The sequence below is a fragment of the Euphorbia lathyris genome, chromosome 6 (assembly GCF_963576675.1).
Source record: "Euphorbia lathyris chromosome 6, ddEupLath1.1, whole genome shotgun sequence".
Classification (NCBI taxonomy): Eukaryota; Viridiplantae; Streptophyta; class Magnoliopsida; order Malpighiales; family Euphorbiaceae; genus Euphorbia; species Euphorbia lathyris.
The window spans coordinates 55,976,876-56,000,547 of NC_088915.1; the positions used below are offsets into that span (position 1 = coordinate 55,976,876).

At 41.3% G+C, this 23,672-nt stretch overlaps 1 protein-coding gene across 1 annotated transcript; it reads left to right on the forward strand.

Annotated features, from left to right (window-relative positions):
- The first annotated feature begins 747 nt into the window (after positions 1-747).
- LOC136233695 (agamous-like MADS-box protein AGL29) lies at positions 748-1,533 on the forward strand. Its single transcript, XM_066023404.1, has one exon. The coding sequence runs from the start codon at positions 748-750 to the stop codon at positions 1,531-1,533; it is 786 nt and encodes a 261-aa protein (XP_065879476.1).
- The last annotated feature ends 22,139 nt before the right edge of the window (positions 1,534-23,672 follow it).

Below are 23,672 nucleotides of genomic sequence, written 5' to 3' on the forward strand. Positions count from 1 at the left end.
TTAACTATTAAAGGATTTTTGTTAATTAGATTTAATATATTATAATAATATAAGTTTAAAACTTTTTATGTTAAAAATAAAATTTAAGGATTATTTTGTTAACATCACTAATTTTTTTTAAAAGATCACTAACTATGATTATATTATTAATTTTTTGGGTAAATTTAAAAAAAAAATTAATGTGATTACACTTTCTTGTTAATTATATGTTTGTGTTTTTTTTTATCATGAGATGACTAAGGTTTTTTTTTCCTAAAAACATGATTTAACAAAAAAAAAAAAGAATGTTGACGAAAGGTCACAATAAATTTGTATACTTCTTTTTTTTTTTTTTTTACAATTTTGCTTAATATGATTATTTTTCAGTTTGTTTGATGGTGATTATAGCCGTAAGAACTTCCATTATATATTGTAAAAACGCGAAAATAAACTAAATACTAATAAGTATTATATATATATCATAATAATTAAGAGAAAATAACTACTTTAAAAAAAAATTAAAAAATTAAAATGTGAAATGAAGCTTAATTTCACATTTTAATTTCACCTACCAATTTTTTTTTGTCAACCCTAAGTTTCCTTTCTCAGTATGCTAACTATGGAAAGAACAACTTAGGAAGATTATTGTGACCTTAATACCTTTTTAGTAAAATTTCTTTGATTATCATTCTCCATCACTTGTAGTCTATATAATGGAAGGTAATGGAAGAAGTTAACAAAAAAACCTTGAGTATAGTAGAGGTGAATATGGCAAGAAAAAAGCAAAGCAAAGGCAAGCGGAAGATAGAAATGAAGAAGATCGAAAATGAAGATGATCGGTTAATCTCATTCTCCAAAAGACGATCTGGAATTTACAAAAAGTCAAGTGAACTCATCACTTTATGCGGTGCTGAGATTGGTTTTCTGGTGTATTCACCTTCTGGTAAGCCTTTCTCCTTTGGCTATCCTTCCCTGGAGTCCATAACCAACCGTTTTCTGGGCCTCCCAAATGAAAACCCTCACCCTCTGGTCGAAGCTCATCGGAGGATGAGGATTCTCGAGCTTACTCAGCGCCAGAATGAAATGATTAGCACTCTGGAAGCAGAGAAAGCCAAGGGAATTTGGTTGAAGAATGCGATTATGAAAGACAAAGGTAAAGGTAAAGAAGCTAATTGGTGGTGGGATGCTCGTATTAGTGAACTTAATCTTGAAGATCTTCGTAAAATACATGCTATGTTTGAAGAGGTTCACACAAATTTATGCAAGAAACTCTCTCTGGAAAGCATCAATGGAGTTTCATCCAGTTCCTCTTCGTTTATCAATAATGGTAATCATCCAATTGCTTTGAATTCACCTTCTTTTATGAATCATAATCATCAAATTGCTGTGAATTCATCTCCGTTTGCTCAGCCTCAGCCTGAGACTCCTGTGAATGGATCTAATTTGTTTGCTCCTTTCAATGATCTGCAGAACCAGTTTTCTAGCAACCCCAATGGTTATGATTTTGATTCACAAGCATCCTCTTTGAGAAAATTTTATCCCAGACTTGGTTAAAGATTGTACTCAAAACTCTTCCTACACATCATAATAAGAGTTCTAGGTTTTTTTTTTGTTGTACTACTATATATTTTGAGTAAGTGATTTTTTTGTTATACTCAATTTTGATCTGAATTTCAGATTTTGATTTTAATATATGAATTGGGACTAATAATGTTGAACTTGTTTATGGATATTCAAGTGCCATATTTGGCAATTTGTAGCAAAATAATGCATGTTCGCCTTGCCCCGTCCCGTTACCACTTCTTTTCATCTTGAATAATTTAATATATAAACATTTTATAATTAAATGCACTAAGTTTCTAGCTAAATATTATGTTAATTGTGCGGTTAACTCACCTCACATATTTTATCTTTCCTTTTAAAGATAAACAATCATGCAATTTTAGACGTATGTACAGTTGAGAGCTAGCAAAATAATAATATTTGTTGGATTATAAAAGTTGAGGAATCTAATATGTAAACTTTTCCATTTTTTTACCTTCTTCGTATATTTTTTCGTTTTTCACGTTTTCCGCTTTTCATATGTAAATATGCACTACTTAAAAAAGGTTATATGAAATTTCATTACTATGATGATCATGTGATCAAAACAAAACAAAAGAAAAGAACAATCAAAATCCATCTCTCCAATATTGTGATTATCTTTGTTCATCCAAAAAAATATCGTCTGTCTAACAAGTTGTGCGAAGCCACCGGTCAACACGACCCCATCTCGTTCTCGTTCGTCGTCGTCTTGCTCCGCTGTACCTTCTTGCTCTTCCTCCCCTGTACCTTCTTGTTGCTCCGGTGTACCAGATTCTTTGAGACTTTCTAATTTTCTGTCAAAACTTGCAACTGCCTCTTGAATAGAAACAATCACTGCAGCTTTATGCATGCGAATTTGAGAGAGATATTCATCTCTCTGCTCAGAATCAATTACCAATTCCCGCACTTGGTTATCGTAATTACTCCAAACCCCCCTAATTCCACTAATTGCAAATGTTAAATCGTCTCCCAGCCTCTCACTCACTTTCTTCGCGTCAGCTTCGAACTGAATACGGTAATCATGGAGCAGCTCTTGTGTTGTCTCATCTTGTTGATGCTCCATTACAGATAGATTCTTGAACTTGATCTACGATTGAAGAGAAAGAAAGAATGATAACAGATTTCCGTTGCTACTCTTCTAACTAATCAGTCGGTTACCAATAAATAAAAGGCCTAAAACACAAGTAACCCCTTAACTTGTCCAAATGTTGCAACTGCCCCCCTCAACTTTCAATTGTAACAACTTGCCCTTTAAACTTGTCCAATTGTAAAACATAATCTCAAATTGAGAATTTTTTTACCCCGTATTTGAAGCAACCGTAAAATAGAGGTATGATTGATTAAATTAAGAAGTACAGAGGAAAGATCATTCAATCATGGAATTACCTTCAACTTCTACTTCTAATCCCATTCAACTTTCTTCTTCTCTTTCCATCCCATCATCCTTTCGACAAACCAAAACCTCAAAAATTGAAAATCTTGTGGAATACTCTTATGTTCCAGAAGATGCTCAAATCCACTCAACCAATTTACCCTTGATCAATCCCTACAACATTTATAGACGTGATTCTTCTATCACACGCAGTATCAGGTCTTTGATCTCCACCAGACGACCGCATGCTAAAGAATATGTCCAAACTTCCAAAATGGACCAATGTTCTCTGAAGGCTACCAGTGCAGAACAATATGTAACCTTGGAGATTCCTACTTCTTTCATATCCAAATGGAGGCAAGAAGGGTACTCCCATTTCCACCTTGGGGCAGTACGTATTATTCTGACTCTTCATGGTAGGAAGGGTCTTCCAGTCACAGCACGAGTAAGCCTGTTGGATACTAGATTTCTTAAGTTTGAACATGCTGTCATCAGCACAGTTTTAAAAACACTCAATGCCGGTAGTATTGTTCTAACATTTTTTCCAAACTTCAACCTTTCATTACATGACCCAAACCTTCCTTCCACCTTTAAGATTCAAGTACAGCTAATTGGTGCTGAACAGATCTCAACAGCTGTTGCAGCAACAATTCACCACCAACTCATTTATCGGCTCCAGAATCATGCACTTGACATGCCAACCCAGAGTACTTCATCTGAAGCCTTGTTTTTAATTGCGGAGGAAGATGATAATCCAACAATTGTACAAATCCCTCGCCAAATCTCCAGGGAAGAGCTTACTCAGTTGATGCCTCTTGAATGGCTCACTGCATATGAGAAATTGCACCAGATTTCTCAGCCTGTCCAAACCACTTCTTCATCCTTTCAGAACAGGGAAGATGGACTGGTAAAGACAGTTTTTCAGCCCCCAAGGCACTCCTTTCACCAAGCCATGATGATCTCTCCGGCCTCATTTCCGAGAGAAAAGAAGATTCCTATCCATAGTTTTGGGCCTGATGGTCGACACACCTATGTTTCACACATAGATGGTCATTTCATCTGGGATGTTCCCGGTAGTGGGATGTGTGATCCATCGTGCACATGTGTAGAAGATCTTGATTCTGATGATGATTCTTGCGATAATTACTCGCACAAGAAAGCAGCAAAGCCATCCAAGAAAGGAGCCTATCGCTCGTCTTCAACTAGAGCTCTGACAAAGCCTGATGATGATGATGCGCCTTGGATCGGTATCCATCCCAGGAAAGATATCACTCCAGACCCTCAATTTAAGGTCACCCTAGCTTATCTAAAGCCTCTTGCAATCTACAAAAGGGAGCTTGAATTTCTTGCAAAATTAAAAAGACGGTGTCATCCTTCTCAACCTGTTCATTCTCCAGAACTACCACCTCTTGTACAACCATATATGATGAACACCAGTTTTACCCCAGAAGATTTCCCACCTTTGGCAAAACAAACCAACACCCAGTCTAAAACAGTATCCTTTCCTTACATACCTTCCCATACTGTTACCCACACTGGCCATCTTGAAGAACCTAACCCCTTTGAGTCTGTGCTAAACTGGCAGACTGACAATGCCATAGCCCAGAATAATTATCTTCAAAAGATTGATCACAAGCTTGAGCATATGGTTTCCTCCCAGAAACACATGTCCCAAAAGGTTGATTCTTTGACAGAGTTTGCACTCAAAACGCAGAAAGATCTGACACAGCAGATCCAAAAGGTTGACAACAATCTTCGAACTTTGATTTCCCAGCGAAGATTTGGTCAAGAATTCAACCAGAAAGAAGCTGAGATTAGGAGGTTAAAAGATCAGTTAGCTCAAGTAGAAGCAGACTTGGCAAAGGTTCAATCTCAACCTTCAACCTCTCCTCCAGAATTTGTGGATCCCTTTTCCAGATCCCCTCATCATTTTTCACCTTTTCCACCTCCAGCACAAACATATACTCCTTTTCAGATGATCCATGAACAACTTCAAGCTCCACCCACAAAAGTTTTATCTTCTTCCGGCTCATTTGAAGAAGATTCTCCGAAGCCAAAACATCATAGGCCCTCAAAAGACAAGCAACCTATGTTTTCCAATATGGCTTCCATGATTAACCATCTCACCACTGTCCCGGAGTATTCTACAGACGCCTCATAAGGAACATCTGAAGATCTTCCTTCAGAACCTGATGCTGATATTACTAATATTACTCAGATACTCATGGTTGATGAACAACATTCTTCTGCACCAACCCCTGGTGTGACAGAACCCACAGTTGAAGAACCAGCTGATGAAGATTTTATGTTCTATGAAGAACCTAAAACTACCAAGCCAACATCTGGTCCTTGGTTCACATTTGATCATCTCCCTCCTCATCGATGGAGAGACCATCTCCATGAAATGACAGCATGGATAGATTTGCAAATGACTAAACAAGATGTCACCATGAAGGAAGTGCTAACTGAATTTGTCTCCCGGTTTACAGGCACGCTTCGAGAATGGTACCAAAGTCTTGGACCATACAAGATGGCTGCCATTCTCAATCTTCCAACTGCTAGTCATGCTCTGGGAGAGATCCATCAACAGTTCATCGGCGATCCTAAAAAATATCACAACTAGATGAAACAAGAATTATTTGATATGAAATGCTGCTCTTTGAAGAAAAAAGATCTAGACTTTCATTATCAAAGAATGGTGAAGAGGTACTACATGCTAAATGGGTATAATGATCCGAATCTTCGGTACACTTACATTGCCTCTCTACCAACCGAACTCCAACCAGAGTTACAACGTCTCATCACAGCTACATGCAGAAATTTCGCCGACATCAGCATTGGGGAAATTCACCAATTTACTCTTCTTGCTCTAGAGAAATTGTGTGAGCAACAACGCCTCTTCAGCAATATCATGTCCCAAAGAAATCTTGCTCAGAAATTTTGCAACAAATCTTACCTACATATCAAGTGCAAGGATAGCAAATGTGACTGTCGTCCCTCAAAGAAGAAACACCACATGAAGCTCTCTAGATTCTCTAAATTCCCTAATTCATATCAAGGGTCCAGACGGCAGAAACGATTCAAGTTTTTCAAGAAAAAGACCAATAGGAATAAGCGGACTGATCGGTGTTACATTTGTGGTCAAAAGGGATATTATGCTCGTAAATGTCCAAATCAGCCACAAAAGGCTCAAAAATTGGTCCAACAACTTTCCTACAGTCTTGAAGATGCAAATGTTGAATCCTTGTACTCAGAGCAAGATGAAGCAACACCAGAAACCATCTTCGCCCTTGAAGATTATACAGATTCTTCTTCTTCAGAAGATTCTGATGATGATTTTCCAGTTTCTGATGATTTGCTTCCCATCTATTCCATACAATTATGCTCATCAGAGAGTCTTACTCCCACTTATCCCCTGGTAAATATTCATCTATTGCCGTCCAAATATGACAGACCCATTTCTGTTATTGGTCTTATGGATACTGGGGCTCAAAAGACGATGGTTAATCCATCAATTTTGCCTAATACCTCATGGGAAACCCACTATGAGTATTTCAAGGCTGCAGATGGCAAGGTATTTTCCACTACACTCAGATCCAAAAAACCCATTGGGATTCAGTTTTTCCCTAACTGTATCATTTGGGTCAAAGTCCTTGGATCGGCACTTCCAGATAAAGACATCTTAGTTGGTTTTGATGTCTACCAGAAAGCTAAAGGGTTACAAATTCTTCCTGAAGGGATTCGTTTCAAACGACAATTAAAATTGTACACGTGCGTCCCTAAGATGTACTCCCTAGCTGAAGTCTCACCAGATTTTCAACAAATTACAAAACTTCTCTTGAAGTCATGTGCTGATTCCCACTCGCAATTCTCGCATCCCTCACCACTTTGGAAAAATAAAGATTTCTTCATCAAATTGCCTTTCAAGCTTAATGAAGATGTCAATCCTACAAAGGCAACGCATCCGGGCATGACACCTGCTGACCTTCTCTTGGCAAAAGAAGAATGTGCTCAATTGTTGCAACAAGGCTTGATAGAGCCAACCACATCTCCTTGGGCTTGTCAAGCATTTTATGTCGAGAAGCGGTCAGAAATAGTTCGTGCAAAGAAAAGGCTTGTGATTGACTACAAGCCCCTCAATGGATTTCTAAGAGATGACAAATTCCCCCTTCCAAGGATTAATTCCTTATTTGTCCATCTCAATGAAGCCCATATCTTTTCAAAATTTGATCTCAAAGCAGGTTTTTGGCAGCTTGGGATTCATCCAGAAGATCGTTACAAGACAGCATTTTGCATTCCTACAGTACAATATCAATGGAGAGTTATGCCTTTTGGGCTGAAAACAGCCCCATCTCTGTTCCAAAAGGCCATGATCAAGATTTTTGAGCCCATCCTTCATAGTGCTCTTATCTACATTGATGATATCTTACTCTTCTCAAAAGACGTCCAGGCCCATAATAGTCTTTTGGCCCAATTCCAGCACAGCATGGCATAATGCTTTCTGAAAAGAAGAGCATTATTGGACAGACTCAGTGGAGTTTTTAGGCATGAGATTCCATGATGGCCAATATCAGCCTGGACCCCACATTTCTCAAGAATTATTGAAATTCCCTAATAAGAATCTTTCTGTAAAGCAAATTCAGCAATTTTTGGGAATCATCAATTACATCCGGGAATTCATCCCTCATGTCTCTGAGCACACTAGCCAATTATAAAAAATGCTGAAAAAGAATGCACCATCGTGGAGTCATGTCCAAACTAAAGCTGTTCAGCAACTTAAAGTTGTGGCTCAAAATCCTCCAGCATTAAAGATACCTGGCATTGGAAAGCGTGTTTTACAAACAGATGCTAGTGATGAACATTGGGGTGCATTGCTTATTGAAGAAGTTGATGGAACTTCTCATTACTGTGGACATGCTAGTGGACAATTCAAAGCTGCAGAGCAACATTATCACACCACGATCAAAGAGATTCTTGCGGTAAAAAATGGTATAAAGAAATTTGAATTCCATCTCATCGGCCATCATTTCACTGTCAGAATGGATAATTCATCAAATAAAGGGTTTTTCGTTCACACTGAAACATCATGACCGAGGGAGGACATAATCCCTCCTCTGGGATTGAATCACCGATAATTACACCATCCAGTGTTGGTCGCACTAACACAACTGCTCCTACAACAAATATCGATGGAAATATGCCCACTGCTTCTTTCATTGATATGTGTGCTCAGGATATCGAAGCACGGTATGGGCTTGAAATCGAAAACTGCCTCCGGGCGTTCATGACTCTGCCTCCTCGTTGGAGTACGATATCTACGTCAGCTGTCTCATCCTTACCTCCTTTAAACTTTGGTCTGGGACCAGGTGCCCATAGCTCTTCATTCCTTCAAGCTCATAATATTGATTCCATGATAACCACTACGGCATCATGTGACGGACGACAGGTTATCAGGGAGTTATTTCCTGGCGAGGGAAGTCGAAGGAATGATACGGTCCCTCCTGGCGGATCGGAGGTTCCAAGGTTTAATCTTGATGGACCAAATGTACCCAGGCGTCCGCGGACAAATTTGTCTCTTGGCGGATTTAAGGAGCCCATACGTAAAAAGCATAAAAAGGATAAAAATAAGCGAGCAGGATCCCCACGCCGTGGCAGATCACCTCCATCTACTGGTCGTAGAAGAAGTAAAAGGCCAGAAAAAACATCTCATATAGGTGGACCACCGCCACATCCATCTTCGGGAACTGTTGGACACACCTTGTCTGGAGGCCAGCAAGGAGGAAATGGTCCAACTCCCCCAGGCAGAGGAGGTGGTGGAGGAGATAGGGGAGGAAGAGGAGGGAGCGGACATGGTAATGCAGGAAGACATTCGCCATCAGATCCATCGTCTGAGTCAAGTTCTTCTTCTTCTTCTTCTCCAAGCAGATCGCCACGAAGGGGTCGCCCCAGGGCGGATCCGGAGAATTTTGATGATAGAGTAAGGGCCCTAGTACTCCAAATGAATGAAGAAAATGCTAGGCACAATCCATTCGCCAATAGGGATTCGCCTTTTGCAGCCTGGATCGAGGCAGAGGAAACCGACAGAGCTTTCAAGATTCCCAATCTTGCAATATACACAGGCAAAGATAATCCGGAGGCTCATGTTCGAAAATACCGAATCTTGGTCAGACTCAATCGAGCCACTGAGCCCGTGCTTTGCAAAATGTTTGTCACCACGCTAGGAGGTCCAGCTTATTTGTGGTTTCAATCTTTACCTCCAGGCTCGATAAACAGCTTCGATCAATTGAGCAGGGAATTTTGTGCAAAATTTGCTGGCTGCATCCCTGCAGTGGTGAAATCCGGAAAGCTTTTTGAATTAAAGCAGAAGGCGAATGAACCCCTTCGAGATTATATGGACACTTTCAACCAGTTGTGTATACAAATAGTTGATGTCGATATCTCCGTAGCTGTGGAATGTTTCGTGAGAAACACTACCTGTAAAAGTTTACAAGAGGACCTCATCCGTAAAAAGCCTACCAGCATGGCAGAGTTGATGGAGCGTTGCAAAGACTTTATAGAGGTTGACGATATTCGCCGAGGTTCTCCATCATCGCCAAAAAAGGACAAAGGCGAATCTCGTCCCCGGGATCGGGATAGAGACAAACGTCAGGATTCTTCTTCTCGGAACAAATGAAGGGATGGTAGGAACAAATCGACGTTTGTCACTTCCTTCACACCTCTCAATGCTTCTAAAAGCGAAGTTCTTATGTGGATCGAGAATAGTCAGCACAAACGGAGCATTTCATACCCCGAGCCAAAAGGAGGGGAGTACACCAATAAAGGAAAGAATCCTAAAAATTATTGCAAGTATCACAGGAAAAATGGCCATGATACAGACGCTTGCTGGGAGTTAGCTCGAGAAATTGAGCGACTCATTGAAAGAGGAAAATTGGATCGGTTCATCCAAACAGAAGGAAAAGAAGATGATAGATCCAAGGAGGACCCAAAGAAGAAAGGAAAGGGTACCATCAATGTCATAGCAGGCGGACCTGGCTATCAGCCAGCATCGAAAAAGGCGAAGACAACCACCCTTGATAGGACATCACTAAACCGCCCTTTCTCAGATGCAGGTCCTGGGATTCCGCCCCATGCGGACGCACTGGTCGTCACTATGACGGTTGAAGGTTGGGAGATGAAGAGGGTAATGATTGATACGGGAAGTTCATGTAATGTCATTACCCGAGGAGCATTCGCCAGACTCCGGATTGATCCCGTCCAGGTGGAGCCAACGGTGGTTGACATTTTGGGAGTGACAGGTCATACCATTCAGACGAAAGGCCAAGTAACTTTGGATTGTGAGCTTGTTGATAATGATCAGGTTTGGAGAGGAGATTTGGAGTTCTCGATCTTGGATGGACAATTAGCTTATAACATTATCCTCAGACGACCTTTTATCTCCGAAGTTGCAGCTCTTATCTCTATTCGCCATTTGACACTTTACATTCCCACGGTCAAGGGAGGTGTGATGGTCAAAGGTTGTCAAAAGGTGGCCCAAGAAACATATTCGGCATCCTTAATGATCCGCCCTCAATCTAAAGAAGAAGATGAAGAGGAGCGTGTCACAATGGCCCTAGGCGAAACCGAAATGTACTTTATGGCAGAGGAGAAGCAGGTGCGAATAGCTAAGGGACTGCAAGGCAAGATCAGAGATGCGATCACCAAAGTACTTTGTGAAGCTGAAGATGTCTTTGCATGGAAGGACGAAGTTCTCCCGGGAATTAGCCCAGATGTGATCACCCACAAGCTCAACATCGATAAAGATGCAGTTCCTGTGGCTCAGAAGCGGAGAAATCATGGTCCAGAAAGGCAAAAAGTGATAGAAGAAGAAATCACCAAGCTCCAAAAGGTGGATGCCATTGAGGAAGTACTTTACACTCAGTGGTTGGCGAACGTGGTGCTAATCAAGAAAGCTGGCGGATCTTACCGTATGTGCATTGACTTTACGGATCTCAATAAGGCTTGCCCTAAGGATAATTATCCTTTGCCATGCATAGACATGCTTGTAGATGGAACTGCTGGTCACGCAATGTATTCATTTACTGACGTGAAGTCAAGCTATCATCAAATCCCGATGGAGCCCTCAGATAGGATCAAGACCTCGTTCGTAACGCATCAAGCGACTTATTGTTTTAAAGTCATGCCCTTCGGGCTCAAAAACGCAGGAGCTACCTATCAGAGGATGATGAACAAGATATTCGTGGACAGTAAGAATGATAATTATTCTGTCTATGTAGATGACATGATCATTAAAAGCACAACTGTAGAGAAGCATGCAGAGGATATAAGGGGGGTACTAGACGTACTTCGCCACCACAACATCAAGTAGAGAAATGCACTTTCGGGGCAACATATGGCAAATTTCTAGGATTCATGATCAGCGAAAGAGGAATTAGCCAAATCCTGACAAAGTCAAAGCAGTCCTAGAAATGCAACCGCCTCGGAATATCAGAGAAGTACAACGCCTCAATGGGCGTATCATAGCCTTGGGCAGGTTTATCTCTTGCTCAGCTCGCAGATGTCAGCCTTTTTTCGAAGTCATCAAGGGGCAAAAAGCGTTTGAGTGGAATGAAGATTGTCAAAATGCCTTCGAAGGAATCAAACGGTTCCTTACAGAGCCACCCATGATGAGTTGACCTTTGAAAGGGGAGGATCTATACATGTACGTGTCAGTCACGGATAAAGCCGTATGCACAGTCATGGTACGAGAAGAAGATGGCCAACAATTCCCCATTTATTACGTGAGCAAAGTTTTGAAAGATGCCGAAACCAGATATTCGAAGCTGGACAAAATGGCACTAGCTGTCGTAACCACGGAAATTCACCTTAGGCCATATTTTCAGGCGCATACTGTAATAGTTCGAACCAATATACCAATGAGAAAAGTATTGCAGAAGCCGGACACTTCAGGAAGGTTGATGGAATGGGCGATTCGCTTGGGTGAATTTGATGTAAGATATGAAAGCAGGTCATCATTGAAAAGTTAGGTCCTGGCGGACTTCGTGAATGAATTCACTAACGAAGGGATATCTCATCCCAAGCCTCCATTAGAAGAATGGTCGATGTACACTGATGGAGCTTCCTTTGCGGAGGGAGCTGGTGTGGGAGTTGTGATCAAGGGTCCCCACTACATAAAATTGCGATACGCAGGAAAATTAAATTTCCATGCCACTAATAACGCTGCTGAATACGAAGCTTTGATATTGGGATTACGTCTACTTCAAGAGATCACCCCAGAACGGATCGCGATATATAGCGATTCAAAGCTAATGGTCAACCAAGTAATCAAGAATTACGAGGTGAAAGACGAGGTTCTGGCCAAATATGTAGCAGAAGTAAAAAAGTTGCTGGATCACCTGGAAGTTAAAGAAACTAAGTGGGAATTGATTCACATACCAAGGGAATCCAATACAGAGGCTGATCAATTGGCCAAAATGGCTTCTTGTGAGGAAAGGTGGGCGGACCCGGATTGTCCCTTTGAAGTAAAAATGGCTCCAGCATTTGCCTCTGAAGAAGTGTCCCTACTCACAACGGTGGAAGATGATTGGAGGTCAGTCATCCGCCAATATCTGCTAAATGGAACATTACCTGAAGACAAGGAAGAGGCACGGAGGATAGTCAGGAGATCAGCCTATTTCTCCTTGATTAATGATGGTCTTTACAGAAAATCCTTTAGTCATCCTTGGCTGAAATGCATTCTACCAGAAGAAGGGCAGCAGATCCTCAAGGAGCTACATGAGGGATCTTGTGGGTCGCATGAAGCATCCGCCACGATCTTGAAGAAATCCAGGATAGCAGGTTTCTACTGGCCCACAGCTGAGTTAGATGCCCAAAGTTTGGTAGAATCTTGTCACAGTTGTCAGATTCATGCAAATGAGTCACACACTATCAAACACATTCAAAGGCCAATCATTGAAGGCCGTCCGTTCGCCCTTTGGGGAATAGACATCATTGGCCCGTTTCCTCCAACTCGTCGGCAAAAGAGGTATGTAATAGTAGCGGTGGACCATTTCACCAAATGGGTAGAAGCCGAGGCTGTTTCCTCCATTACAACAGAACAGATAGTGGAGTTTGTCAAGGACAACATCGTGGGAAGATATGGCATTCCACATACCATCATCACTGACAACGGGACACAGTTTAACTGTGGCAAATTCAAGGCTTTTTGTGAGGGATTGGGCATCCTGAACAGATTCGCCTCCGTTTATTATCCCCAGTCCAATGGAATGACCGAAGTGACCATTCGAACGATTGTCAAGGGGATAAAAAAGAGGTTGGGAGAACACGACAAAAGATGGGCGGACCAGCTTACAAGTGTTTTGTGGGCCTATCGTACCACCCCAAGAACTGCTACGGGAGAAACGCCATTCGCCCTTTCTCATGGAGTGGAGGCCGTAATCCCCGTTGAAATACAAGTCCCCAGTGATCGAGTGGCCTTTTATTATGAAAAGGACAACGATAAGCGATTAAGGGAGCGTCTGGATCAGGTTGAGGATAGCAGGAATCAATCCTATGTACGCATGGCAGCATATAAACAGCGGATCGCATCCTATCATGATAAAAATGCCAAGCTTGTGGATCTAAAGATAGGAGATCTTGTGCTTCGCAAGGCTGATAAAGTCCAATCTTGAGAAGGCAATGGCAAGTTGGGGATCAACTGGATAGGTCCATACCAGATAGTGGAGAAGGTTGGACCAGCCACATTCAAAATACAAGATATGGAGGGCAATACGCTGCCACGAATGTGGAATCTCCAAAATCTTCGCAAATACTTTGTTAGAAAATGAAGTATGTCCATGGTCTTGAGTACTCTTTTTCCTTTAAACAAGCTTTTTCCCATGTGGTTTTTCTTGTTAAAGGTTTTAACGAGGCTCATTTATAAAGACCTATTCGCTGTAATAAGGTGTTTCACTCATTAATAAACATTGTTGGTTTTATTATTCATGTTCTTTTTATAGTTTACTGCTGCAATATCAATATTCCAGTCTTAAAAAGAAGGGGAGGCACCCAACGCTCCACATTCATAATACATCGTTATGTTAAAGCACATAAGAGGATCAATCTTATGGGCGGATCCCAATCTCCAATAAGAGTTAAAACGATCCTTGGATGCAAGGTCTTTACACTCTCTTATCCTTCTCAGAGAGGAATTCACAAGTCCTACGGGCGGATCATTTCACCTCAAAGATAGGTAGCAAATTGAACCCCTGGGCAGCTTTACTTCCTCTAAAAAGGAATAGAACAGCTTCAAACCTTCACAAAGGTTCATACAATGGAGTATGGCTGGCCACCTACTCCAAACCAAAATCCTAAACGTGCTTATATTTAAAAATACTTCTTTACGCAAATGTAAGGATAAAATAAATAAATAGCAGCATAATTGTACTTAGAAGGGTTTTTCACAAATATCTCTAAGTAAAAGCTAAATAATAAGGGCATCCCCTTTTGTGCTTCCTTCGCCCACAATGCTCGCTGGAGGATCCTTCTTCTCCACAGTCACAGATCCGCCATCAGGAGATACCTCCTTATCCCCTTTTGGTTCCGAATCAACCTTAAACGGAATCTGTGGGGGATTATCCGCCGCAACTATGGTGGAAGGTTTGTTTTCCTGCAGGGTTCCCTTCATCCATCTCCGTACATAGTTGTGGAGGTATTCCTTGGCATCAGGCATCTTTTTGAACTTCGCCACGTCCTCTGGTTCGGGGACGGTGAACTCAGGATCTGTGAAATCAATTCCAGGATGGGCCAAGGAGAAGTACGCCATAAGCATCTCTCCATAAAAAATGCCTGTTCACCCGCTGTGTATTCAGCTTCCCCGAGAGCATCTTCGTGGCTTTTAGCATCAGAAGCTATCTTTGCCTTTAAACTTTGTATCTCCTCATCTCGGAGAACTAGAGCAGCTGTGGCGGAAGCTAGGTTCGCATTGGCGGTGGCAATAACGGAATTGGTATTCGCTATATCTTTCTCTAACTTTTCGATAGTCGCCCTATCCGCTACGTTCTGGATGAGCCCATTTTCCAAAATACGCAAGCGGGCATACAGCTGTGAAAGACAAAAGGATTTAGTCCAAGGGCGAAATGGAAGTAAAAGAAATCATCAATACCCATATTCTCTTAATACTCACCGAGAGGAGCTCCGATTTTCCCTTATGGACATGGATTGATCCAGGGATTTGGTCGTAATCCCTTTGTACCTCTCCCACGTGTCTTAAAGCCTCGTCCAGATCATTCAGAAGAGATTCATTCTCAAAAGATCCCTGGGCCCCAAACTTGGTAGACCAATATCCTCCAATATCGGGCTTCGCCATCTGCGCAAACAGAAAAAGCCATATGTCGCTTTAAAATCGGATGAGCAGGAAACAAAATCAAGAGACGAATTACTTGAACCATTTTCTCAGTAGGTTTGGCGGACCTAATCGCGTCCGCCATTATCTTGGCACTACCAACAGTATTGGGCCACCTCTTCTTCAGTGGCGGATCAACAGCTGTCTCTATAGGGCGCTTGCCCGTATCAGGTTGAGGGTTAGCCGCTTGACTTTTCTTGCGTGCTTCATCTTCTAGAAACTTCCTGCGCGTCTCTGCAAGAGCATGATTTGCCTTAGATACACCCCTGCCAAAAAAGACATCAAAATAATCAAGACTCCTGAAGTAGCAGAAAGGTACCTTGATCAAACTGAGTAATTTTCGAATAAATAAATTGATCCCCTTCTCGGCGAATCAATGGAATGTCACTCATCATGAAGGCTAAGGCATCTGCATAAGTCCATGCATCCGCCTTGATCTGCTTCATGAGATCCGCCACCTCTTCATCACTGCTTGTTAAGATCCGCATGTCACCCGCCATATGTAGCGGACGAGAATTCCAAACTGAAGGGAAACCTAACGGTTCATCCTCCTTTATCTTCACATAGAAGAAACTCTCATCCCAGCTATGAACGTTGGACATTTTGTCGTAAAAGGGTGAATAGACACCAAATTTGGCGAATGTAAGATAAGACTCCGACTTCCTCTTGGAGGGTTTATGAAAGGCTCTAAAGATACGGCCATTATACGCTACGCCTAAATTTGACGCAAGATAGCAATCTAAAGCCATGTCAAGCCAGCCATTAGGGTGTAGCTGACTGATGGCAATGTCAAAATATGAGAGGATATCCGCCAACATCTTGGGAAGAGGAAGGCGAAACCCTCTCTCAACATGACTACAAAATACGGTAAAGAAGTCTTTTGGCGGATTAGAGGGACGTTGATGAGAAGCTGCGAGTTGGGTTTCATAATTTTTGATCCACGGAAAGCGATCCGACAGACTCGCCAAATCCGCGGCACTCATGCGAGATTGCGTGGACTCCGCTCGAGGATTCTTTTTCCTAACGGGAAAAGAGGAAGAGGCCATTAAACCCAGAAACCGGTTACGAGCACCGGCCGGAGCAGCACCGGAAAAGAAAGAGGGATTTCCGGTGGAACGAGTCTGGTAACGGTTAGGCGCCGAGTTATTGAACTCAGCTAAACCAGAATTAGTCACACCAACAGAAGATTGAGAATTTTCCGACGAAGATGTGGTCCAACTAAAATCTACTTCAATCTTAGGAGGAGGTGTCGAATTAAAAAGTTCAGAAGTTGACCCAAAGGATGAAGATGAACTTCTAAACATTCAGGGTAAGAGAAAAAGCACTTACATGGAAATGTAGAAGCTTGAGTAGGATCTCTGAAATTTCTAGGGGAAAGCTTCGAAGACGGAAGAAGATGGAAAATGAGGAAGAAAGAGAAACTCCGAAGATGAAGAAGGTTTTTGAGCATTCCTAGGGCAGTGTGTTATTACACGTGTCGACCATCAAAGGGCGTTGAACAGAGTGCACATTAATGAGGAAGCATACGACGGCGTGCAGAAGTCCAAAAGCCCTAAAGGACTTTAAAGGCATTTTGGGGGGGGGCTTCTGATAACATTGGGATATTATCACGAGGACCACAAGAGATAATTGCCTTAAGTATGCCACGTAGCAAAGGAAGCTGGCTGGCGGATCTTCCTGGATTAGCTCTAAGAGATCCGCTAGCGGATCTCTAAGGCGAATCTCTCCATTCACCTTAATAACGGCTGGCCGCCGTCTCGGCCATAAATGATCATTAAATGAATCATTAATTGTCTTAACCGCCAGGTTAAGAGTAACTTGTAACCGCCATTAAAAGAGCATTAATGGAGACTTTCTAGTTACCTAGAGGTTACGAATTTCTCAACTATATATAGCCTACCTTTCTAGGCTATCAAGGTACACTTACTTTCTTACATTCTCTAAGCTTCGTCAATATAGTTTATTCTCCATATATTCTACTGACTTTGGCATCAGAGTGTCCCCGGCCGATCCCAGCGGCGCCTCACAGGGACGTGATCCGATCAGAAGTTTCTCCTGTGTTATCAATCCTTGAATTCAAAAATAAGTCTCTCCCTAGCCAACAATTATTGAGACTTAAGGACTGGTTTGCAAAATATGACTTCCATGTGGAGCATATAAAAAGACATCAGAACCTCATCCCAGACTTGCTTTCCAGACCACAACCTTCACTTATTACCTCTATAGCCTCTCTACCTTTCATCTTCATGGCATCCTCTACTCCTAAGAATCCTGTAGCCCTTCGCCCCTTTCCTCCTAGAACTAATTTCAAAAATATTTTTGAAATTCAGTGCTATGCCAAAACCCACCTGTTTGTTCACTTCAAAGACTTCCTCACTGCAAGGAACCTCCCTAAAACTGATGAATTTTACCTAGATTGCCCTTTCCTTATCCTTTTCCGTCTGAAACCCACACAAGATCTCCTCTCTTCCGAATTATGGTGCATTTGGTGCTTACCGGTTCTCTATTCCATTGCCATTGAAATACCAGTCTTGGAAATGTTTCATCACCTCCATGAAGAACAACAATGTGATTCTCTGTTATGGACTTTAATGGACTGGTATGCCCCCCTTTCGTGGTGGCGAAAGGAACTCCAGAAAATAATTGAAAGACTCAAGCTCTGGGATAGTACAACGTCCCATTTATCAACCAGTGCAGTCTTTATCATCCACAGGCCATACTTCCAAGACATGCAAGGGAAATTTTGGACTCAAAATGAAGCTTATGAGTGGAATACTTTTTTAACTCCAATACAGGAAACCAAAGGCAATGAAAAAATGGCACTAAAAAATTATCTTTGTTGCCTTAATGGTTATGATCTCAATGCTAACCAAATTCTTAGTACAACTCTGTATCCTGCCAAGCCAGTCAACATTCACTTAGTGTCAAATCGGACTCCATTTATGGCTTCACAACAACAACCAGAACCAGGACAAGCATCTTCTTCCAGATCAAGACCACCTCAAGTGCCACCTCAAGCAACTCAAGTGCCACCTCAAATGCCACCTCAAGCAACTCAAGTGCCAACTCAAGAACCTCAAGTTCCACCTCATTACTTCCAAGATTCCCAAAACCCTTATCCAGACCCACGAGTAAGGAAAGGACCATGGTACGAATCTCTGTATGGCGACATTGATTCGGATGATGAAGACTGGAAGAACTTCAATCTCTCTCCTAATCATTACATATGAAAATATCCAGAAGACATAAGTGCCACTTGTCCAGAAAGTTGTGGTTTAAGTATCAAGTTTGTATTTTTCTTGTAATAATAATCTAGTGTGATGTGATGTGTAATAAGAAAGATAAGATTCTTATCTTTCTTAAATATAACGGTGTGGTGTGTAAGAAAGGTAAGATTCTTATCTTATCTTTCAAAAAGATAATGGTGTGATGAGTGGTGTGTAAGCAAGATAAGATGTTATTCTTATCTTTTTATTTTGTCTTGTTCCTAAGGTTTTTCCTATATAAGGAAGCCTTAGCTCATTTGTAAGATCATCCTTTGCTTCCATTGTAAAATCCTCTTTGTGTAATAAAAGTTATGGCTTTCTAAATCCTTCTCTCTTTCCAAAGTACTTTCTTAGTTTAGTTTAGTCATATTATATCTTAAGTAATGATCCTAGTTTCTGGTCTCCTTGCAATAAAAGAACCATGTCGTGGCCATTGATGCGGATTCCGCGAAGAAGCATCACTAAGGGATAAGTGTACCCCGTCGTTATCAAGTAATAAATTTCTGGTTTAAGTCCAGGTTATCGTCCACAGGATTTATTTCTGCAAGTACCGAACTACTCGATCTCGGATGTTATCTAGGCTTAGGGGGTTTTGAGTTGGTTTGTTTGAATTAATCTACTCCTAGGTTGAATTATACTAGTCCTAGCTAAGTTATCTAATTCTAACTAAGTTATCTAATTCTAGCTAAGTTATTCTACGCCTAACTAAGTTACTCTACCCCTAATTGATCTTTCATTAATGCAATTATCCGAAGGAACATGGTATGAACGATAATAATGAAGATAGATTATCAAGTCTATTGAATAAAAACCTAATCTGAGTCACTTGTATTCAAGGCGATTAACCCTACTTACCCTCCTGAGGTTCCTAGCGCGTGATTCCCTAAGGCCGAAACTAGGTCTAAGGCTCAGTAAATTGGCGTTTAATGAACTAAGAGGTCGTCAATCTCCTAGGCTCTGACTAGGTCAGATTCAGCTCGCAATATGTGCCTACTAGATTTTGGGGCTTTTGAATGAGTTAAACCAATTGAATAAAGCGTAAGACAGAGATTAAACAAATAATCATAGAACAAAACAAGAGCTAAATTATTATTAGAGGCGAAGATAATTGTCACAAGATACAATAAGTCAAGTTCGGCAACTGTATCAAAGAGTACAAACAAGGAAAGATAAAAGGAGATACAAAAATCCCTTTCAGGGAACCTGTTTACTCTGCAGCCGGCGACTTAATCTTAAGGACGAACCTTGATAATTCCTCGAGAAAAAGCTTTGAAGGAGCTTCAATGGAGGTTGAAGAAGATGGAGAAGATGGAGAGGAATTACAAGGGGCAAGCTAAAATAATTTACAAAAACGAAAGATATCTAAATTACATTGGAAAAATCCTATTTATAGACGCGGCTCGGGCCTCGTTTTGACCTATTTTCGTGTCCTTGTTGGTGTAGGGAGACATGGGGTCAATCGTGGCTTCGTGGGGGCGGAATTGGTCTTTTTGACCAATTCTCGCAGGTCTGCTCGCCGAGCAGGCTCCTGCTCGCCCGAGCAGGCGCCTGGCGGCCTGCTCGACGAGCAGAAATAGCCCACGGGGCCCCGCTCGTCGAGCGTTTTCGCCCGAACTTACACCTGCACACGTATAGAAACTCCAGATAACATTAGTCCAAAAGCTAAATTTATCCATCAATCGCTTATTTTGAGCAAACGCTTCGTTTGGTGCGACTTTTGACGGACCAATTAGCTTCAAAAGATAACGGAATTATACTATGCATGCTATTTCGGCCGTATTTGCCTAAATTGGTCATAAAACGAGCCTAAACAACGAAAAATAAATAGAACGTTTCCGATTTCTAACTAACTCACACAAAAGCATTTAAATGCGAGAATTGCTCGCTTATTAACTAAATAACTCTAAAACCCATCCAAAAACCGTACCCAAAGATAGGGGTTTTTGACCCTTATCAAACCTCCTCGCACTTAAAACTTTACTTGTCCCCAAGTAAACTAAAAAACTAAACCCGCCATCACAAGCAAGCTAGAAAACCTCCTGGTTTGACTAGGTGCTTGACACAATTTCGAGCATCTGTAATTACATGCATTCGGAAATACAAAGTAGAGACACGATATCCAAAAGCCACATTTCAATTATCATGGGTCATAGTTTTAAGCAAATGGACACATGTTCAATTAAACGAGCTTGAGGGGATCGCTAAGTAAAACACCTCACCATAGGTAGTTCACTCATTTCACACAATTTTTGGTGGCTAAGGTGTTTACTCTCGGCTAGACCTGCCCATGGGCCGGGGTGGGCCGGGCTCGGGCCGGGCCAGTCGGGTTTTTAAGTAAAAATGCTCAGCCCAAGCCCAGCCCAGCCCATAATTAATTTAGGCGGGCTCGGGCTTAAAAATCAAATCCCGAGCCCAACCCATATAAGCCCACCTAAATATATATATATATAATTGTTAATTATAAAAAAATAAATATTATACTTAAAAATAAATATTTAATATATAAATATATATATATTAATTAATATTAATAAGCGGGTCGGGCTGGGCCGGCCCGTGTTATTTTTATTAATCCCAAGCCCGCCCAAAAAATAGGCGGGCTTTGGCGGGCCTGGGCCGATGAACAATTTTTATTGTCCAAACCCGGTCTAAGGGACACGGGCCTGGGCGGGCCGAGCGGGACCCGGGCCCGTAGACAGGTCTACTCTCGGCTTATGTTCTTGCTTAGGATTACGTTGATTTTGCACGTTCATCCGCGTTCCTCTACTATGCTATATGATTCCGATGATATCAAAAACAGCCTCTAATCGGGGTTGTAATGTGGTTAGAGGGTTAAAGGTACAACAAAGGTTAATAGTTCTAGCGCTACAAAAACAAAGTTTAAATGACTTTAGCAAATATGAAGTGACTGAGCTTTTTATTCATCCCTTATTATTTTCTTTTTGGGATATTTTCTTGAGAAGTTTTTTGATTTTTAAGAACTGGGGAATGAAGTTCTTCCCTTTTGTTCGTCTCTTTTCTTTTCTCTTTTTTTTTTCTTTTTCTGTTTTTCTCTTTTTCTTTTTGGGATAGTGATGCTCATTCACTTCTTAGCCTTTAGGCTTGCTACTGTAATGCCATAAACAAAGATAAAGCGCTAGAAGAAAACAAAGGCTCTAATTGAGCTTTGCAAAAGAAATTGGGTTAAGTAGCAAACCGAGTTGTGGTTTGCAAAAACAGGTTAGAACGAAAGAAAAATCTATAAACTACAAAAAATATAGGCTCAAAGGAGCTTCCTAGAGTGGATGAAAAAGAAAAAATAAGGTAAAGAAAATGGTTAATTCTAATGAGGCTGATTCATCGTTTATCATCCCAAACCATTGCATGTAGGTTCAACATAGTATTAGGTGCAAAATCTGTAATCTTCCACAAGTCAAAGCATTCACACAAAAATGTCAAGAAAGATAGCTTTTTGATGTTCGCTCTTAGGCACAAATTCAACTCACAATTCTTTGAGTTTCAATTTTCGTTTACTAGTTTTCCCCAAACTCAAGTTTAATGTCACATGCCTTCAATTCTTAAGTTATCTACCTAAGTAATGATTTTAGCATTTCTTCAAAAGTAGGGTCTAAATGCAAACATTAGCTCATGCTTTTACAGATACAAGAGTTGTGTCCTACGCCTAAACTAGTTGTCATGCAATTTTAGATTCGGTTCTCAGCCCTCAAAGATAAATAACAAAGTTTAGATTCGAAGGAGGTTCACGGTTTTAGGTCCTAAACATGCAAAACATAAATAAAACCCAAAAAACACAAAACTAAACTAGACACGACGCAACAAAAATTTAAAATTTATACAATTTTTGTAAGTTTGTCTAACCCTCCTCCTCACACTAAAAATATGCAATAAGTTCCAACATTGCATCACAAATCATGAAGTACGAGTGTAAAGAGTTAGGGTGGAGAAGACAACTTACTGATCGGCCACCCATTCCATCTTCTTCAACCTCCATTGAAGCTCCTTCAAAGCTTTTTCTCGAGGAATTATCCATTTTTTTATAAAGTGTGGGGGAACAAAGTTTGACAACGTAAATAAACAAACGAGATTAGAATTCAATTAACCAAAATAATAAAAGAAAACAAAACAAAAGAAAAAGGGAATGCATAATTAAATTGTTCAAACTTTGAATTAAAACCGAGGAGAACCCGATTTCTCCCCCTTACTCAATCCTTTCTCAGGATCTTTGGATTCTTCTCCGTTGTGCTAGAGAGAGAACCCTGTGGCCTTTCCTGCCTGTCCCTATGATCTGAGCTACCTGATTGCTCAAATCTTTGCAGAAGGCTTCGTTGTTGGCAAGCCTAGCTGAGATCTCCTTCAAAAGAGTGATCACCTCGTTGGATTCTTTAGGAGGTTGCATTGGCCCTTGGTTCTGCTATTGATATGAGGGCATGCCAAGCCCCTGATCTCTGTGTTCTTGAACAAAACCACTAGGAGGTCGAAGCACGTTTTGATTTGAATTCCTGTAAGAGAGGTTCGGGTGCTGAGGCCTCCTGTAGTTGCCATTGTTGTTGTTGTAGGAGTTATAGTTGTTGGGGTTGGAGTTGTTATAGTTCTGATTGTATCTCGGCTGCCCCCAACATAGTTGACCATCTCCACCCCATCTCCAGCGAAAGGGCTACCTGCTTGACAATCCTTTCCATGGTGGTCACCGCCACAGTGCACACAGGTGGGAGGTCGGCTAAGCGTAGCCAACAGTACGTCCATCTTCCTACTCAAATCCGCAACAACTGGATTTTGTTCCTGTTCTTCCACAGCAAATACCCGCTGCCTTATGGGGCCGGCGAGCTTCTGTTCTTGCCACTGCACACTCTTTCTGGCCAGCTCGTTAATCATGGCATATGCCTCTGTTGCTGTCTTTCTAAACAAATCTCCACCCGCTGCGGAGTCTACAATAGCTCTGTTGGTGGGTGTTAGTCTGTGATAGAAGATGCTTACTAACTGATGCTTGGGTATGTCATGATGAGGGCACATGCGCATCATTTTTCTGAATCGAGTCCAAGATGTGTGGAGCGCTTCATGCTCGGGTTGGTGGAAGGATGTGATCTCACCCTTG